At 42.6% G+C, this 17766-nt stretch overlaps 1 protein-coding gene across 1 annotated transcript in view; it reads right to left on the bottom strand.

The window, feature by feature from the left end:
- AFF3 (ALF transcription elongation factor 3) overlaps positions 1-17766 on the bottom strand; it is a 327221-nt gene that overhangs the window by 89709 nt on the left and 219746 nt on the right. The window contains exon 8 of the mRNA XM_054190585.1: positions 1269-1320. Coding sequence (XP_054046560.1) covers positions 1269-1320 — 52 coding nt within the window. The remainder of the gene's footprint in view (positions 1-1268; positions 1321-17766) is intronic.

Below are 17766 nucleotides of genomic sequence, written 5' to 3'. Positions count from 1 at the left end.
GATGAAATGCATTAAACAAAAAGAAATTGCATAAATATGTAAATAATTGAATCTATGTGCTGAATCTTCTTAACACCAAGAAGCTTTACTCAAAGTAGATGAAATAATGGTTTAGTATAAATATTAGAAGGTTTTGATTTACCTGTTGTTTGGAATATATTGTAAAATAGAGACTTCTAATAACAAGAGTTAAAGAAAACCCTGGAAGAGCTTCAAGCCTACATACCTAGAGCTATCTGTCCCAGATCCTGAATTTCAAAAGTCTAGATACCTCCAGTTAGCCTTGACTGAAATAACCACACTTGAAACCCATGTTATATCCAGGTGTGGATCCATCTGTGAGATGCAACCAGGGGCAGTACCGCCCTCATATGCCCTGGTGAAGGTACAGGACATGCGTTTTAATGCAAGAAGGAAGGGAAGTGGCTTTTGGTCTCATCCCCAACCACATCACCCATGCCAGTATACCAAGAAGGAGAGAGCATGGCATAGCACGGCTTGGCACTGAGGCACTCGGCCGACCGTGGGAAAGTCAAGATCTAGTCCTATTCTAGTGAGTGCTTAATGATTTAGGCAAAACACAGTAACGTTTTAAGGAAAAATTGGTAGAGACCTCCCCCCTGCCAACAAAACCCAACTCTCCTGACAGACGGAAAACTTTGGCTGACATATCTGCTCCCAGTCAGGTACTCTGGGGTTGTTAAAACCCAGGCAATTGCCCTAATTGCTGTGTTGTGGAGTGAGCCAAACGCACGACCAAGGCTTTCTCTCAGCTGTCCTTAGCTTTCTTAGCACACATGGGCCACGCAGAGACTGGACTGAAAATGTTCAGAGGGGAGGCGAGGGCTGGGGGGAAGCCAGTGAGGCTCTAGGCAGGTAAGACTTAAGCAGCCCAGCAGCTAATCCCTGGGGCCAGCTCATGATTGCAAAGTTTGGCCTGAACCCTGAATCCTGAATTCCTGTTTCTCCCCTCCTTGGCCGCTCTTTAAAACAAAACAAAATCAAATCAGGAGGAGACTGATACAAAAACCTTCTGGGTCGCATCAAGATAATAAATCAAGAGTGCTGCGGACCGTTCCCCGCCAATCCAGCAGTTCGCACACGGAGGCTGGCTCCGAGCAGCAACATCTGTTACTCCAGTTACAGTACTGCCATGTATTTTGATAACCTTTATGTATGTTTTGAAAAAGCATTAGCAAAATATTTGCAGTAGTTCAGTCTTGACATGAAACATGCTACAAGTGACATGTTAGTTGTCTGGTTCTTACCTGGTCATTCTCCTCTTCATCGCTGCTTAACTTGAGGTCATCTTCTAGCATTCTGGAAAGCAAGCAGTAGAATAAATTATAATTTACCAAAATGCTTTAGCTCTGATGTCTTCTCTGAGCTACCGTAAACATTTAATAATTTAAATAGAAAGAAAATATATTTTATCCCAGTAACTCTGTAGATGTTTTTTCTTATCCAGTTGCTATCAACTAACTTCTTAATTCATTTCCTACTATTACTGCCTAAGGGAAAATGTTTACTAGAGTAATAATGGATTTTGCAAAGATTCTTGTTATTACAATCACTGACAAACAATTTTTATATGCTAAAAATAATATTTTTGATGCTGACAGGTCAGTAGTCTCTCGGAAAGGAAAATTTTGCTCCATTTGGCTTTGAGCTTACAAAAAAGAAGTAGATATTTACACTGGCAGTACTGCAGCACAAAATAAGATTCAGTGATGTTTCCCAAAGGCCATTTTTACTTTATTGTATGTTTGATGTAAAATTGACATTGACTGAAACAATTAAAACCAAAATATATTGTCTCAGTGCACAAAAGTATCCATAAGGATTTCACTGTCATACAAACATAGAAAACAATGCATCTTTTCTAATGGTGATTTTATCCTCCTTTCCCTTATCCTTTCCTCCCCTTCCTTAAACTGGCTCATGAAGAAGAGTAGTTTGTTTTTACCACCATGCATTTTTTTTTACAAGCTGGTGTGAAGTAACCAGCAGTTAAAGGAGATGAAGAGGTGCAAAGATTTCCCCCAGTGCTTGAAAGGTCTTGAAGAATGGGACCTATTTTTAAAAAATGCCTCTGTAATAATAATAATAGTAATAATAATAATAATAATTCAGAAAGTTGCTAATTTTTATTGCATTCTGGGAAAAGAGAATCTGTAATTTTGTCTTAGCACCAGAAGAAAGCTTGGTGAGCAATTCTAACACATCCTGTGACGTGGGTGGTCCCCGGAGTGTAAATATATAAAGAAGACATCTGTAGTAATTTCAAACTACCTCCTTGTACTTGTGCCTAGATCTTCCAAGAGCGTGCCTGAAAAGTGTGATTCTTACATGGGCGACATGGTGTGCCGCGTCTTAAAGGAGCACCGAGCCCAACCACCCTCTCCTCAGCTCCTCGCTAGATGTACAGTCCCTGCCTGTTGCTGCCGTCACAGCTGCTTCCCCATTTCCCCGCGGCACCTTTCGGGGAACGTAGGTGTATAGGAACAGGATCGGGGGTCAGAGCAGAAACTCCCACTAGTTCATTTCTTGAAGACTCCTATCCTGCTTTTTTTCCCACATTTCCTTCTGCTTGTGCCAAGATTTTTCCTCTATAAACCCAACATACCAAGTTCAGCAAAATCTCATGGCAATGCGGGCGCCTCAAATTTATAGGACACCCATTGAGTTAGAGGAACTTGACAATCTCACAGCAAGACATGCCTGTGTTTTATCCAGAAATATGTCCACAGGCAGGAAAAAGCTCCCTCTGCCATCTTCCGAGTTAGCAAAAACTCCAGTGGCCATGTCGATGCAGCCACCGGCCAAGCTAACAAGCCCTGCTGAGAAGTGAGCAAAGGGGACAGGTAGGAATGACACGGGATATAGCTCCTAGGAGCTAAAATATGTCAGAGAGGCAAAGCTTCCCATAAACATTGCAAGATCCACATTGACTTTGGATTCCCACCACTCGTAGGGACCCAAATAATCTTATAATTGCTCATTTTTTTATGTAGATCTGTTTAGGGGATCCCTGAGAAAACAGTGCTTGAAAACATAAAGCTCAGATCTGGGACTGGCCGCTATGTAATTAGACGTGATAAAATCTGCACTGATAGTGATTTAACCAGACAGAGATGTGCTTATTGTGTGAAAAGCAGAGCGCCAAGGGTGTCACTGCCTGCTCTCCCTTGAGCTTGAGTATGTGAATTTCTGCTAGTGAGGTGGTAGCTAAATACATTATTTAAGATCTAGCAATTTAAATGGAAGTTGGAAAATCAAAAGTGTACAATGAAATGTTCTAGGCAGCTTCATGTATTTATTAGTGTCCCGGCTTTTTGTATCAACATAGAAAAAACATGTGTATTGTCAATCCGTGATTAGAAGTAGCTATGATGCTTCCAAGCCTTCAGGTTGAGTGGAGGTGTGAGTGGAGCGAGGGTGAGGCACCAGGAGTGCAAGAATGAGGCATCCACACAAAAGGAACAAGCAACCGCAGCGCTGGCCCATCAGCCTCTCCTTACTTGTACGTTTTAGCCCGTCTTTATTTTCCCTGTCTGTTTCTCATTTCAGAAGCGCTGCTCTCCAAGAAAAGCACTGCCTGCCTGGGGCTCGCGGCCCCTTTTGGAACTACCATCAGCGTACAAACAATCTCCTAACGCTGGGGATAGGAAAAAACAGGTCATCATAAAACGCTTGCTTGCTTGCTTGCTTTTATTCCCTAGAGTAGGATCTGGCCTGCCTGATCCATGCATTTGTCACAAGGCTGTATCAGGTTAAGACAGCTTGCCAGTGTAGAGGTCTACCTTGTAAAGGCGGGAGCGGTGCAGGTATAACCTCTGTCCCTAAAACTCTTCACTGGTTCTCAGACTGGGAAACTGGTGAGGGGTCTGGAAAGCTGGTGAGGGCTCTGGAGAGCAAGTCTTATGAGGAGCAGCTGAGGGTGCTGGGATTGTTTAGCCTGGAGAAAAGGAGGCTGAGGGGAGACCTTATCACTCTCTACAACTACCTGAAACGAGGCTGTAGCCAGGTGGGGGTCGGTCTCTTCTCCCAAGTGACAGGCGATAAGACAAGAGGAAATGACCTCAAGTTGCATCAAGGGAGGTTTAGAATGGATATTGGGAGAAATTTTTGCACTGAAAGGGTTATTAAGCGTTGGAACAGGCTGCCAGGGAAGTGGTTGAGGCACCATCCCCAGAGGTATTTAAAAGACGGGTAGATGTAGTGCTTAGAGATATGGTTTAGTGATGGTTCCTGTCAGAGTTATGCTGACGTTTGGACTAGATGATTTGAAAGGTCCCTTCCAACCTAGGTAACTTTATGGTTCTATGATCTATGATTCTATGACTGCATTCACTGTCAGGGGAGGCCCTCAGCCCTGATCTATAAAGCTACAGCTGGAGCAGGACACACAGTCACCACCAACTTCAGCTTCACCCACCAGCAGTCCTGGAAAGGGAGGCTCTTTGGACACCAGGCAGCTCTCAAAGCCCAGGCTGAAGCACACCCTGGGTGAGGAGGAGGTATTTGTGTTAGAGGGACTCTAGTTTGCATTAAACACCCTAAGGATGCTAGTTCAATTTTGAGTTTGGATGCTTTTGAGGAACACTCCTCTTCAACAGCGCATCTCCATCATGACAATGATGACGGTTAAAAGAAAAAGTCCATAACCGCACCAGTAGAACCCATTTGAAGAGAGGGAGTAGAGAAGAGAAGAAAAATACTTTAACCTCACAAGAGGCATTATGTTAATTTGTAATCTATCTGAATAGCACTTTGGCACAGATTCAGCACCGAATGAGCTTTGGCACACCCTATGTTAGCAGAGCACTTCAGATCATGTTTAAATCAAACCCCTGCTCAGGAAGGAATTTCTTTAGGTATTCTGGCAAACTAGTATAAGGACGGACAGACAAACACATACAAGCTCATGTGCAAACACAGCATTTTCAACACAGCCTATCTATAGCTATTCTCTATAACACCCTTTTCAGAATACGCAAAATCCAGGCCAGTAAGTGACATTGTCCATAGGCTCAAAGATTTTTCAAAACGGATTTGGCTTTGATGTAAAAAGATGAGTAAATATAATTTTGTAAACAAAGGCTAGAAAAATGAAGTGGTACTTGAAGTGGCTCTGAAAAACACACACCACCACTTAGGGCTCCTGCACTTGAAAAGAGCGGGTATGGTCAGGAAGTTATTTTGCAGAACCTAATTACACATTTTTAGTGAAAACTCCGCAAGTTCACAGAGGCAGCGAGGGGTGGGAGGCTCGGGCAGGAGCGCTCACTGTACTCTAATTAATGCGTTTGTTCCTTTCTCTGCAAAGAGCGTGACAGGTAGAGACGTAATGAAAGGAAATGAGGATGAGTTTGGGATACTGAGAAATGCCTCAGCAAGCCAGCTGGTTTCTTTCTCCAGTAACCAGTTAAGGGGTTTCAGCCTGGGGTGCTGCTCCACTCAGTTACCGTAGGAAAGGAGGGGGGCAAGGGGCTACTTACAGGTAATGGAAAACGGACAGAAAGTAGAGGGCATCGATAGCCAGTACCTGGCAATACCAATGTGACTTGAACGTCCAGTTCTCCTACTTAGCTTAATGGAAAGCCTGACTTCTTTCATCTGGGGGCTGCTCACTGCATTGGTGCGGTAGGCTGTCATGGGGGGGTGACCATGTGGGGCGCTGCAGATGGACCCTGCAGGACTCCTGCTCATCCCAGCATGCTGAAGGGCCAGGAGATGCTCCTGGTCAAAAGTACCTGGGATTTGAGATGGGAGGTCATCCAGGGCTGCCTGGGAAGCACCTTGCTCAAAGGGAATGGTTAAGTTGAGAGGCAGCTTCACCGTTTTCTCCGTATTTTTTCATGATTTGTTGTTGCTGGAAAGTCAAGTCCCAAGCAAGAATTATCTTCAGCCCCAGCCAGAGTCCAGGGGATAGCAGGAAGACATCTGCTTTCCCCTCCAGGAAGTAACATCAAGTTTCAAGTGTGAGGGTAGAGCCAGGGCGCAGGTCAGAGACTTTTGGGTTTGAAAGAGCTGGACAAGAAAGAGCTGCTGGGGAAGGAGATGTCAATGGTGCATTGTCTGGGGGAGGTGCTCTTCAACAGCCATTTGGGAATTAGTTGCAACTTTTAATGTCTGGAGCCAGTCTGAGACCCTTCCAGTGTAGCCCGACTTAGGAGAGTATCTACTTTCTTCCAGGGTGAAGACACCGAGGAGTCATCCTGCACATCTCCTCGTGCATGTGAAAGAGTCACTTTAACCTCTCATACATTTCACATTCCTCAGCCTAATGAATTCTTTCCTTCCCCCCTGCAAACTACTTATTGAGCTGTAAAACTCTCAAAAAATGCCTCTGTGGTTTTGTTTTGTGATTAGAGAGATCCCCTTTTGGCACATAAATCAAAGGATGAGAAAAGAGGCCCTGAAGATCCTCAAGAGAGGTTATGAAAATGAGGGGCAAAAGCCTCCTTGTGTCCCTCTGCCAATGGTTTGCAAGCCCTGAGCACAAACATACGTATATTGCAGTTGTCATTTAAATAAATTCAGAAGTCACCATCTTTGCAATTTGTGAAAGAGCTCATGAATGTGTTAATCTGATCAAGGATATTGTTCCATTTTGATGCTAGGCAGCATCTCAGTCAGAATACCATGTTTATTACAGACTTTTGTGATTTCTGCTCATTATGTAGGAAAGGAACTTCAGTAGTGGAAAAATACTTTGATTTTAGCTGAAGAGGAACCCCACAAAGCAAAGAGTTGTGATGAAATATGAAAATCAGATAACTAAGTGCTCACACCACAATGTTTCATCTGAATGAGACTGTTTGGAAAATTATCTTATTTTTTTAATGCACAATATTGACATTTTATTTTCTTTCCCATAAATGCATAGTGACCTTTCAAGAACTGGACATTAGTTTCAATATTACCAGAAACCCAGGAAGAAAACGGATATCATTCTAAGTAGCAGTATGCTAGAAGGCTCTCAGACTGGCTCCAGATGTTTGAAGTCACAACTGATGCGCTGATATAGGAGAAGAAAAGTATTGCCTCACGTTGTAGCAAAACAAAACCAAACCTTCCTGGAGGCATGACACTGTGCAAGACCTTTAACTCTTGTTCCCAGCAAAATGAGAGAGAACGCCAGGTGGGAATTTGCCGTTCCTATCCAGACTGTGCCCTTGTGTTACTGGGATTATTTCAGCTACGAGTGCTCACGTACGTAATATGACTTACGCTCCAATGAGACAAATGTACCTTTGGTTTCTGGCTGTCTTTGGTTGCTTTCTAAAAGAGAAATGCAAGGAAAAATAGTAAAAAAATATGGAGAATTCATAAGAAACAGATGAACACGTTTCCTTCATTTAAAAAAAAAAAAAAGGAAAAAACCTAATATTGTTGCTATTACCTTGGTTACTTGCACATAACAGATGGCCAGTTATGTTTGCTACTTACCTACAGCCAAAACAGGTATTTCAAATAGCTTTGTTTACTAATCCTAAATAGAGGAGTAGCTGTTTTCATACAGTAGTAATTTTTAATTAATTAGATCCTGAGTGCTGAAATTATTTTTCACTTTAGTGCTATAACTGATGCAAATGTTTCACTTTAAAAAAGCTCATGCATTTATATTATCTGAAAAGCGTAGTATTTATTCGTGTTTTATACGAAATACAGTCAAAAGCTTACGGATTGAGGTAAACAACTAGATCAAGAGGATATTTTATAAATGCTGTAATAGAGCCTTCAGCAGGCTTGTAAGACCTCTGCAAGCACTGCTTGCAGCATATAAAATTCACCCTGAATATACGATGTTTAAGTTGTAAAAACCCCTCAACAAACAGTTTGTGCAAGTTCTGCTACACAGAAACATGTAGGAAAACACGATTATATAGAATACCGTCAAATCTAATTAAAAACAGAGGAAGAAAGCCAGTAAAATCAGAATGGTGAAATATTAATGTACTTAATGCTGGAATGAAGCATATATATCAATGTGAGATTTAATTCCAGAGTGTAGAATTTAAATGCCCGAAAAACGGACTCAGTCTATAGAAATAGAATTAGCAATTCCAATAAAAAATAGATGCTCTGAAGGAAAAGTTTTCTGTCCTTGGCTTGCATCCATCTAGGCTGCCCTACACCGCTCTCCAAAACCATTTAAACCGGCTAAATGCTCTGCTAAATTCCCATTACACTGATGGTCTCATTAGAAATGCAAGGCAGTCCTCTCCGAGTGATACAGCCATTACTCTCTCCTACAAGCAGAAGTTGAAATAAGGCTTCCTCCACAGCAGCTGCACCGGCGAGCGACTGCGTTTGCCCCAGTGATGTTCTTTCCCTTTAAAGAAGGGGAGAACAAGTGCAAGTTGAACCACATCCCAAATTTTCTGGCTCCTTGGCAGGGTGGCAAGAAAGTGCCCCGCAGCCCACAGCACTTCCTCGAGAACGGAGTTTGGGCAGAAGGACTCAGACTACCTCCTTAAAAACAGGAGAATTTCTTCAGAAAAGCAGGGAAACGAACCCATGTGAGCCCACTCCCTGAGCAAGGAAGCCACCTAAAAATGCAGGAATACTCAAGAGAGAGGGAAAAGTGATGAGCGACGTACTGGTGTCTCACGCCTAAGCACCAACCTAAGTAGTCCAATCACTCTGAGGACTTAGCAGAGTTTCATGGCTAATCATGCTCCGTGTGACAGGAGGAAACACATTCAGGGAATAAAGTTATGAATGCGCTGCTCGCAATTTTCCAATCCATTTCTTGCCTCCCTGCCCCTGTTCCCTCCAAGCTCTCTGGGTGTGATTAGCAGTTATTTACTAACTCCCTGCCTCTGATTTCCTAGCAATTGCTGATGTTGCCATCTACAAAATATTAATTTCAAATGCGAAATGAAATAAGAGTGCATGAACTGCGCTACCGCCTTGTGTGTCAGCAGTCGTGGCAGACATCTCAGGGAATTTAATGTGTCTGAGACAGAACTGCCACTGCCAAGTCTCCCCACTGAAGGTGCAGCATCTGATTTTGTCCTTGGTGATTATTTCCTTACAAATAGCCTCTTTCTGCCTAATCCCCAGCCTTACAAGCATCTGTCCTCATGCTGGAGTCATCATCCCCCACATTTTTATCCTCCTGCTCTCTTGCGGATGACTGCAGTCATCTGTATAATGCTGACCATTCATTTAGCAACGTTCACAGCCGATGCTGCAGTGGTGTTTATTCCTATCTCGCTGGTTGGCTGAGGGAAATGAGATCATTTAGGCTAGGGGTTCTCAAACTTTGCTCAGGTATCGCTGTGCGGAAACAAGAAGTGTTGCATCATCCAAGCGATGGGGAAAGTGGCAGCTCTGTGTCCCTGCAAGATGCCCCAGGCTCTGCCCCGCACGCCAGGGGCTGGCACCATCTCTCCATGCCGGGGCATCCTGCTGGCACCCACTCCCACCTGCCTGCTCACCTCCATCTCAAGCACTTTTGGAGCTACAGCTTCCCAGGGTAGAGTCCTCACTCGAAAACGGAGTCAGGAGGACATCCCTCGTTCTGGGTTATACAACTTCATGTGGTTGGTTTCTTTCAAGCCTCCTTTGTTTAAGTGAGGTGAAATTATTAAATTATTCAGACTATTTGATAACCTGCTCCATCCTCATTGTTCCTTTCTCTGTCATCCTCCACAAAGTTCTACCATCAGTGCATATAATTTCCTACCACGTCCTAGTTGCCAGCTCCTCACAGAATGAAATCAGCTGTGGTTGATAAGAACTTATATTTCTTTCCTTGAAAGTAAAATATTGAACACAAATAATTATACTGTTGTCCTTCAGTTCCTTGGAATTAAAGGAAACCCATTTGGGCTACCCCCAAACTTTGTGTGCAGTAGGAGGTACCAGGTGACCTGTCCTTAGACTATCTTCCATGGCCTTTTGGCATACTGCATAGCATTAGTTGTCTCCTGCAGTTTACCCCACATTTCAAGGTACATCACAAATGACCCTCAGATTTTACTAGCCTTTGTGGCTACAAGGTAGCATGGAAGATCTGACGCTTACAGATACTTGTATCTAGGGTAACTGATTTTAAATAATTTTTTCTCACTAGACACTGTTCAGCTTCCTGCCTGTCTGCTAGGCACCCTGCTTTTTCTCATATAAAAAAATATTTATTGACTCTAATATTATTAATGGCTTTAATATTTCCAGCTAATAAGGGGCTATTCCTAGATCTTTTGTTATTGTTGTTGTTCTTTATATACTTTAAGAAAACCCTTATTCTCATTGTCCTGGAACTTTCCTCTGGTATCCTCCACTACTTTTATCCATCTTCAGTATTTAATGATTTCTCTTTTAGATTGATTGTTATCTTCCTCTTTCATGTTACATGTATTTTATACTTCATCTTCTTTGCACAGATTGCTTTTTCGTTTCTAATTGCTACTTTTACTTCACCACTGAAGCTGAGCTGGCCTTCAGCAAAATTGGGTTTTTCCTTGATAGTGGAAATGTAGCCTTTTGCTAACCTAACAAACTCTGCTTAAAAAAAAAATGCAGACTTCCTTGTTTCTAGGTTTTTCCACTCCATTTCTGGTCAACAATTTCTGCTGCTTTGGGTCACCAGCCTTTCCTTGTTGGGACTGGCCTTTATTTGTCCAGCTTGGGCATAATAAAATCATGATCCAGTTCCCAGACAACCACGTGCTTCCCATCCAGTGACTGATTTATCAAAGCAGGGGTGGGTATGTCTGCTGAAATGTCCTCGGTGCTACAAAAGTGCCACAAAGACCGTCCACAACCTTTATTTTAATTTAATGGCCAGCCATGCTGGACCTCTGGTGATACCATCAAAACAAAGACCTCTGGTGTCCACCTGAGGAATCTGCCTTTGCTTTACAGATCAAGGCCAAAAGAACAGCTCCATCCCCTCCTGTAGCTGGAGTTGATATTTGATGATGTTCTGGCTCTGGGATAAAGAAAATGGTTATTTTATATCCCTGGCTGGAGCTTTTCATGTCAATAAAGGCTAGAGGAGGGGAGGAACAGGCTATTTTTGTTCCTCCCGATGGGCCATGCCTGACAGGCAGATACAGAGAGACTATTGCAGAATATATATATGGCACTGAGCGGTGGGACAGGAACATATGGGAACTATACCTCCTCCATAACCTCCTGAGCTCCAGCCAGGAGCTGGAGCTTTTCACGGCTGTGAAAGACACACTAGGACCCCCCAAAGTTTTCAGCATTTCCTTTTAAATACTTTTCCTAGCCATTTCCTGGAAAGCCACTATATGTATTTTACTCAATCCTGTCTGCAATACTTATAGCTTCATTTAGTTTTAATATAGTTATAAATGGGCTGTAGCGGCCTGCTTCTTTTAATAACTAAGTAAATGAAACCCTGTCTGTAATAATAAATGAACCATCCATCTGGGAGGCCTCCAGTAAAAATTTCAACAGGTATTTATTGCTCCTTTATGTAAACAGTACTCTGGACAATACAAGTGATTATACTCTCTGTCAGCCCTGTCAGAAGGGAGACAGTACAGTTTTGGACGAGGTTCTATAGCATACACACTGAATTTACAGGTTTATTTGACTAGATGGAGACAAAATGATTAAAACAAGCAAATAAACAGAGAAGAACCCAGTTGGCTACTGTGAAAGTCAGCATACCATTTCATTTAAAGATATGGGCTGCGAGGATAAAATACAGAAAATTGACAGGTCCGTGGTGCAACAGGCTCCTCACAACCCCAGAAGCTTCACAGACACCCCCTAAACAAAACCAAATTCCCCCCCTCCCTCCTCTGCAGAAGCCGAAGGGGTTTCACTGTAAAATCAACACTTCGTAGAGACTTTAAAATACACTGTGCCCTTGTAGGTCCTCATGGTATGGAAGAGCAGTATCTCAGGAGAATCCTGGACCTGGGCACCAGGGGTGGCAAACCACGCTACGCATCCCTGGGGGTCATCCCTTTCACTCACGGGCACTGTTGCTCACACGCTGGAAAGGGCAATAGCACATCACTTTTGCAGTAATGAAATTTTAATTAAAAAAAAATATCTCATTGCCAAAATCATCTTCATGCCACTATTACATTCCGGCTCCTAATTACATACCATTACATTCCACTATTGTTGAAATAATACAATGTCAGAATATATTGTCAAATAATTAATTAAATGCGTGGTAAGGGGGGGGAAAAAAAAAAAAGAAGGGGCAGAAAGACCTGGAAGCTCATGTATGGCCAGATTGATGTGTCATCACTTGATGCTGAGGAGTGGGCTGTAGAAAGTTCTGTGCATTAAATATGTAGCGGCTGCTGTGATTTTTGTCAAAATTTCCAGCCCTCAAATTTCTGCAGGAACAGGCTTAAAGCTCTCCCATGAGCAGGTTTCTCAGTGCCTTTCATTTGCAGCCAAGCTAGGCATAGGGAAAACGCATTTTTTTTCCTTACGAGGCAGACTACAAAAGGAAACCAAAGTTCTTGGCCAAAACTCCAGGGAGCATTCTGCCCCCCGGGGTGAACAGATCGCTGCTCGTTCTGGAGACCTGCACCCTGTGTGCCTGGCTCGGAGAAAGGAGTAGCACTGCTCCCGAAGGGGCTACCTCTATGGCCAGGGCATTTCCAACATTTTTACTAAACTTGACATGCCAACAAACTTCTTAGGAGACGGTGCATTGGTCATAGTCTTCTCTCTTCTCCTCTCTGCTTTTGTCGTGATCACAAGATGCTGAAAGGGGAGAAGTTAATCACAACAGGGAAGACATCTCTGTGTTGACAGCAGTCCCACCAAAATACAGGAGGAGTTGTCAGGTTTTTCTGAGGATGGGCTGAGGGAGGGAAGGTGCCAAGGTTGTCCATGGGCTTCTTGACACAGAGCCTCAGCTGCCCTGGGGTCTGATGGCAACAAGCATTTGGGGCCTGCTTGTTTCACTTTGAGATAACCCCTTCTAGGATTCAACATGGGAAATTCCTCTTCCTTAGAAATAATCTCCATTGGACATTGAAACAGCAGAAATAATCAACCGAGGGCTGCGCCTTCAGAGAGAGGAAGGGCTTTATTCCCAGTGTTCAGATCCTGCATGTGCTGTGCAGCAATGCACCACCTGGACTGCAATATATATATATATATATATATTTTTTTTTTTTTTTTTAAAGCATGTGTTTTTTCTTTAAAAACACTTTTCGGACAAAATTATGAAGTTAGCTCTCAAACAGTAAACCACACTATATCTCCTTTCTAATGTCTCTTTTTAAATATACACCAGGGAACAACTCTCATAACTCACTCGACACACACTATCTTATGAGTTATAGGTCAGTCTTCTACGCGCAGAGCGTGTGTTGCACTTCTACACACCATTATGAATTTTCCATCCCTCATCATTCATATCGTGTCAGAATATCTATTACAAACCCCTGTTTGCAAGAAGGGCTTCTATTTTCCCCTTTCATTTTATCACTGCTCTTCAATTTTCTTCTGGACACCAGCTTGGCATGCTGGCAGTACCATGCTGGCAGTTTCTGAGAAAAAGTCATATTCAAAAATCATATGTCAGGGCCATAACGGCACTTCCAAAGAAATATCCTTTTTTAACTAATAGGTGTAGTGTATAAAAATGAATTAGACACAATTGTATTCTGATTGCCAAGTTCTACCACCCAGCTGCTAACTACTGCAACCATCTTGTAAAAAATAATAATCTGGAAGTCTACATGATGTCTGATAATTCTTTCTGCCGTCCTAAATCTTTGGAAGTGTTGAGTCATCTTGAGAAAAATGTCAACAATCATTTTTCACAAAGGCTCGAGCGTGGATGAGGCTCAAACTAGAATCTTGTGTGAGGGATTTAGAGCTGAGGGGAATTTTCTGACAAATAGTTCAGCCGTCAAGAACAGCGTGAGGACTGGCCAAAATGCTTGACAATTGCTAGATTTCAGAAATGCTTTTCCCTAAATAACTAAAAAAGTTTAATTTCTATGTAAAATTACTATTTTAACATTTCTGAAATGCTATGCTTTCATTTTCTTCTCTCAAAAACATTATTTTGAAATAAGCTTGTATCTAGTGCTGTAATAAAGCTGCCCAGGCACTTTCTGGAGTGAGGTAAGCTAAATGAAACCATTAATTCTGAAAGTATTTTTTTTCATTTTTCTGAGAAAACGAACACTTTTTTTGTTGTTGACCTATATGATTTTTTTATTGTATCCAACAAAATATCAATTACCCATGCTGATTCAGAAGTTAATTTAATTCAGTTTGCAAAGTACCAAAACTAGCTTTGGTTTGAGTTTCATCTGCATCCACAAAACATACTGGCTTCTTTCATTTTTTCCCACTCACTGGCTGTTAATTGAAGCTTTCTGTGAAATATTTTTTTCTGTCATCAGCTGTCAGACTGCCATCCATAGGAGCAAAGTTCTATACCACAGCAGCGTTGTAAGGAAGTGTTAGTATGAACCAACTGGGCAGGAAATGGATTCTCAGATTGTTACGTGACTGAAATTCAAGGTTTTGGTCTTTTGGTGTTTTTTTTTGTTTTGGTTTGGGTTTTTTTGTTTGATTTTTTTGATTCTTTTTTCAAAATCACATTGGAATTAAGACCACTTGCTCAAATCTGCTCCATTATACAACTAGCTGGTTTGTATGTTTGAAATTTATGATTATCTGATACATCTGGTCTAGTGGGAGGTCGCCTGGTCTAGTGGGAGGTGTCCTTGTCCACGGCAGGGGGGTTGGAACTAGATGATCTTTAAGGTCCCTTCCAACCCAAACCATTCTGTGATTCTGTGATTCTGTGATCTGATACTGAGTTCTCAGGAACTGAATTCTACATAGTTTCCTAGAAAATCTGCCTACAGCCTCCACCTTCGAAAAAATGGCATTAAGTATCATTTAACTTGCCAATATTTGATGTCAGATCGAGTCCAATCAAAACAATCATTATTTCAGAAGTACTTTTGGGTGTGGAAATAAAATATGCAGGACTTAATATTGACAGAGCTGTGGTTAATTATCGGTTCGATATTTAAGTAAGAATAAGCCCTACAGATAATAACATGTTAATTTAGTACAACTGCAAATAATTTGTGTCTATATTATGCAATATATGTTTAAAAAGTCATATATGCGAGGGATGACATAACTTCTAAAGAATTCAATTTACTCACTAGTAACAATGTTAATGGTCCAAATGTGGATCTCCTAAACGAAATATACTGGGTTAGTTTCATCATCAGTGTCACTCTAGTAAAACTGGTTTCATTAGCAATTAATTTAGCCCACTATTTTACCTTCAAGGCAAATGATTTTTTACTGATAAGAGAAAATACTTCAGATGTACGTGGTTTATCAGGCACTTAAATATTTTTAGTGCACTGAAGACAGCCTAGATGGCTGATGAAAATACTGAATAAAATAGGCAAAATGTAGGAAACTGACAATAAAGACGTTTGAAATATGTAAATATCTTTCCAAAAGTTCTATAAACCTTTAGACTATCTCCAGCAGAGTCTTTATTAGTCTAAAGAAATCATTCTGTATTTTTCCATATACTACTATCCTCACACTAAGAGCAGAAGAGTTTTTACTGTTCCAAAGATGCAACAAACAGCCCTCACTACATATTTTTATAGATGTCTCATGCTTGAAGTCTATATGCAATTTAAAGCAGTTCCAGGGAAGAATCGCGAGTGAACAAAAGGTCTGCCAGAATTTTCTCATCCATACTTTCTCCAACTCTTCCTTCTAGCTGAACACCGAAGCACACGGACTTGCTCTCCTTATTACCAGGATCATTAACTAGTATGAAATAGGACTCGTCCTATCAAGACCGGTACCAATTTATTATCGGGCTGTATTCTGTCACTCTATTTTCTAGTGAGAGATCTTTGCGTAAGTACATTTCCCAACACCCTAAGAGACCAAAAGTAAACAAACCCGTGATTATTCTCATTCAATGGGAAACGGGAAATGGAGGCAAAGAGATTCCCTGCTTTTTCCGAAACTCCACTGTTCAATCAGATCCAGAACCAGGGAAGGCAACTCCAGGTGCCGACTGGGAACGCATCGGCATTGACTCAGACGTACCTGTGACCCAACACCTTACACTATTCAGCCTCTACTTCACCTTTGGAGCCTGTGCTAGGAAGAAATTTTAAGTGAAAGAAGGCTGAAGACAAGGTGGGAAGGTGAAAAGGTGCCGAAACAGTATCCTTCTCTGTACAACAGTATCTCTTCTATCAGGCACAGCAGAGCTACTGGAGCAGAATATGTCAACATTTAAGAGTCTCATTCTCTGGCAAATACGCACTCCTGCTTGAAACGGGGCAAGTGGGTTTTACGTAAAGAACGCATTTATTCATCTGTGAAATGTTACAAATAAAAAATAAAATTGGACCGGACGATTTGAATTTCTTCCAGAAGAACCCATAACATTTGACCTATTTTGGTGTTTTAAATCAAAATTTGATTATTTTAAGCTATGTGTGAGAGATCATTCATTCCTAACAAGGATTTGTTATATTACTTGTTTAGAGGAGGATTAAATAAACTTTTGACATGCTGGGACTGCTAACTCTTGACGTTCTTTACTGCTATGCTCATGCAGTTATTAACTCCTAACAGTCTTTGGTTTGGGCTGTAATTGCTTCTTCCATTTGTTCTCGTGAGATCTGAAACTGCGCTCAGAAGTGCCCTTTAAATACTCGGTTTTGTTGGAGTTTATCCCCTGTTCTTGTAAAAGTCGTGACAATTCGCTGCTAATTATTCTCAGGGGATATGAAAAAAATACACTTCAGCAGATGTATGAAGCAGCATCAGATAGATGCCTTCTGCACCCCTCCTTGGGACCACTGGGGCTGCGTGTGGGATGCCAACTGCAGCTGGGGTGATGGTGCCCGACCATCTGTCAGCCGGGGAGGGGGTCTGCTGCCGGCACAGTGCTCCGTGTGGGGATCGGGTCTGCTCCCGGCTCAGCACCAGTATGGCTCTGCGACTGGGCTGGCAGGCACACCCAAAATCAGCCAAAGCCAAGCACTGTGCTGAGAGGTATCCTTCCTCACAGTGAGAAGGGATGGGTGAAAACTGGCTTGGAGGAATGCCCATGCCCTCCGGGCTGCTCTGGGGTCTGGTGGCTTGGGGATGAGGGGGAGAGGTGCCCATGGCTTGCAACACCCACCCTGCACAGGCCTTGGGGCTACTTCAGCTTCTGAAGCAGATGAAATACCAAGTATGGAGACTTTTCCAGCTCTGAGACTGATGAAGGGTTAGTTGGGGGCAAGCAGCCCTTCTCCACTCAGGTTCCCTCCCCGAGGAGTGTCAGGGTGATGCTCGGGGCTGGGGCAAGGGACACAGTCACACAAAGCCTGAAGAGCAAGTGGCAACGACATGGGGGGCTTGAAAAGGTTGAAGACCTAGGTGAAAGCACACTGAAATTAGTGCCTAGATATTTAGCAACAAATGTGGATATTTAGGACTGAAACCCGGGCCACAGCCCTGTTTTGGGGGTTCAGGCACAACACAAGTGTCTTGGGAGTGGGGCACTCCAACAGCTTTGATTCAACACCACTCCTGAGGTACGGATGCCCTCCAAAACCCAACAGCGAGAAGAGGTAGGCCAGCAGGTGCTGGGACACCCCGCGGCCATCACCCCTGCATGCTAGCAGAGTGACAGCAGCCACGCTGGTGCCCAGCTGCTCTCCATCCTCCGAGGACTGTGCCTCATCTGCTGGGCAAAGATCGAAACCCATGAAGGAATAAGGAGGAAAGTACTAG

Source organism: Rissa tridactyla, chromosome 1 (assembly GCF_028500815.1).
Source record: "Rissa tridactyla isolate bRisTri1 chromosome 1, bRisTri1.patW.cur.20221130, whole genome shotgun sequence".
Classification (NCBI taxonomy): Eukaryota; Metazoa; Chordata; class Aves; order Charadriiformes; family Laridae; genus Rissa; species Rissa tridactyla.
The sequence above is the reverse complement of the archived record's forward strand: the minus strand, read 5'-3'. Positions and strand labels throughout refer to the sequence as shown.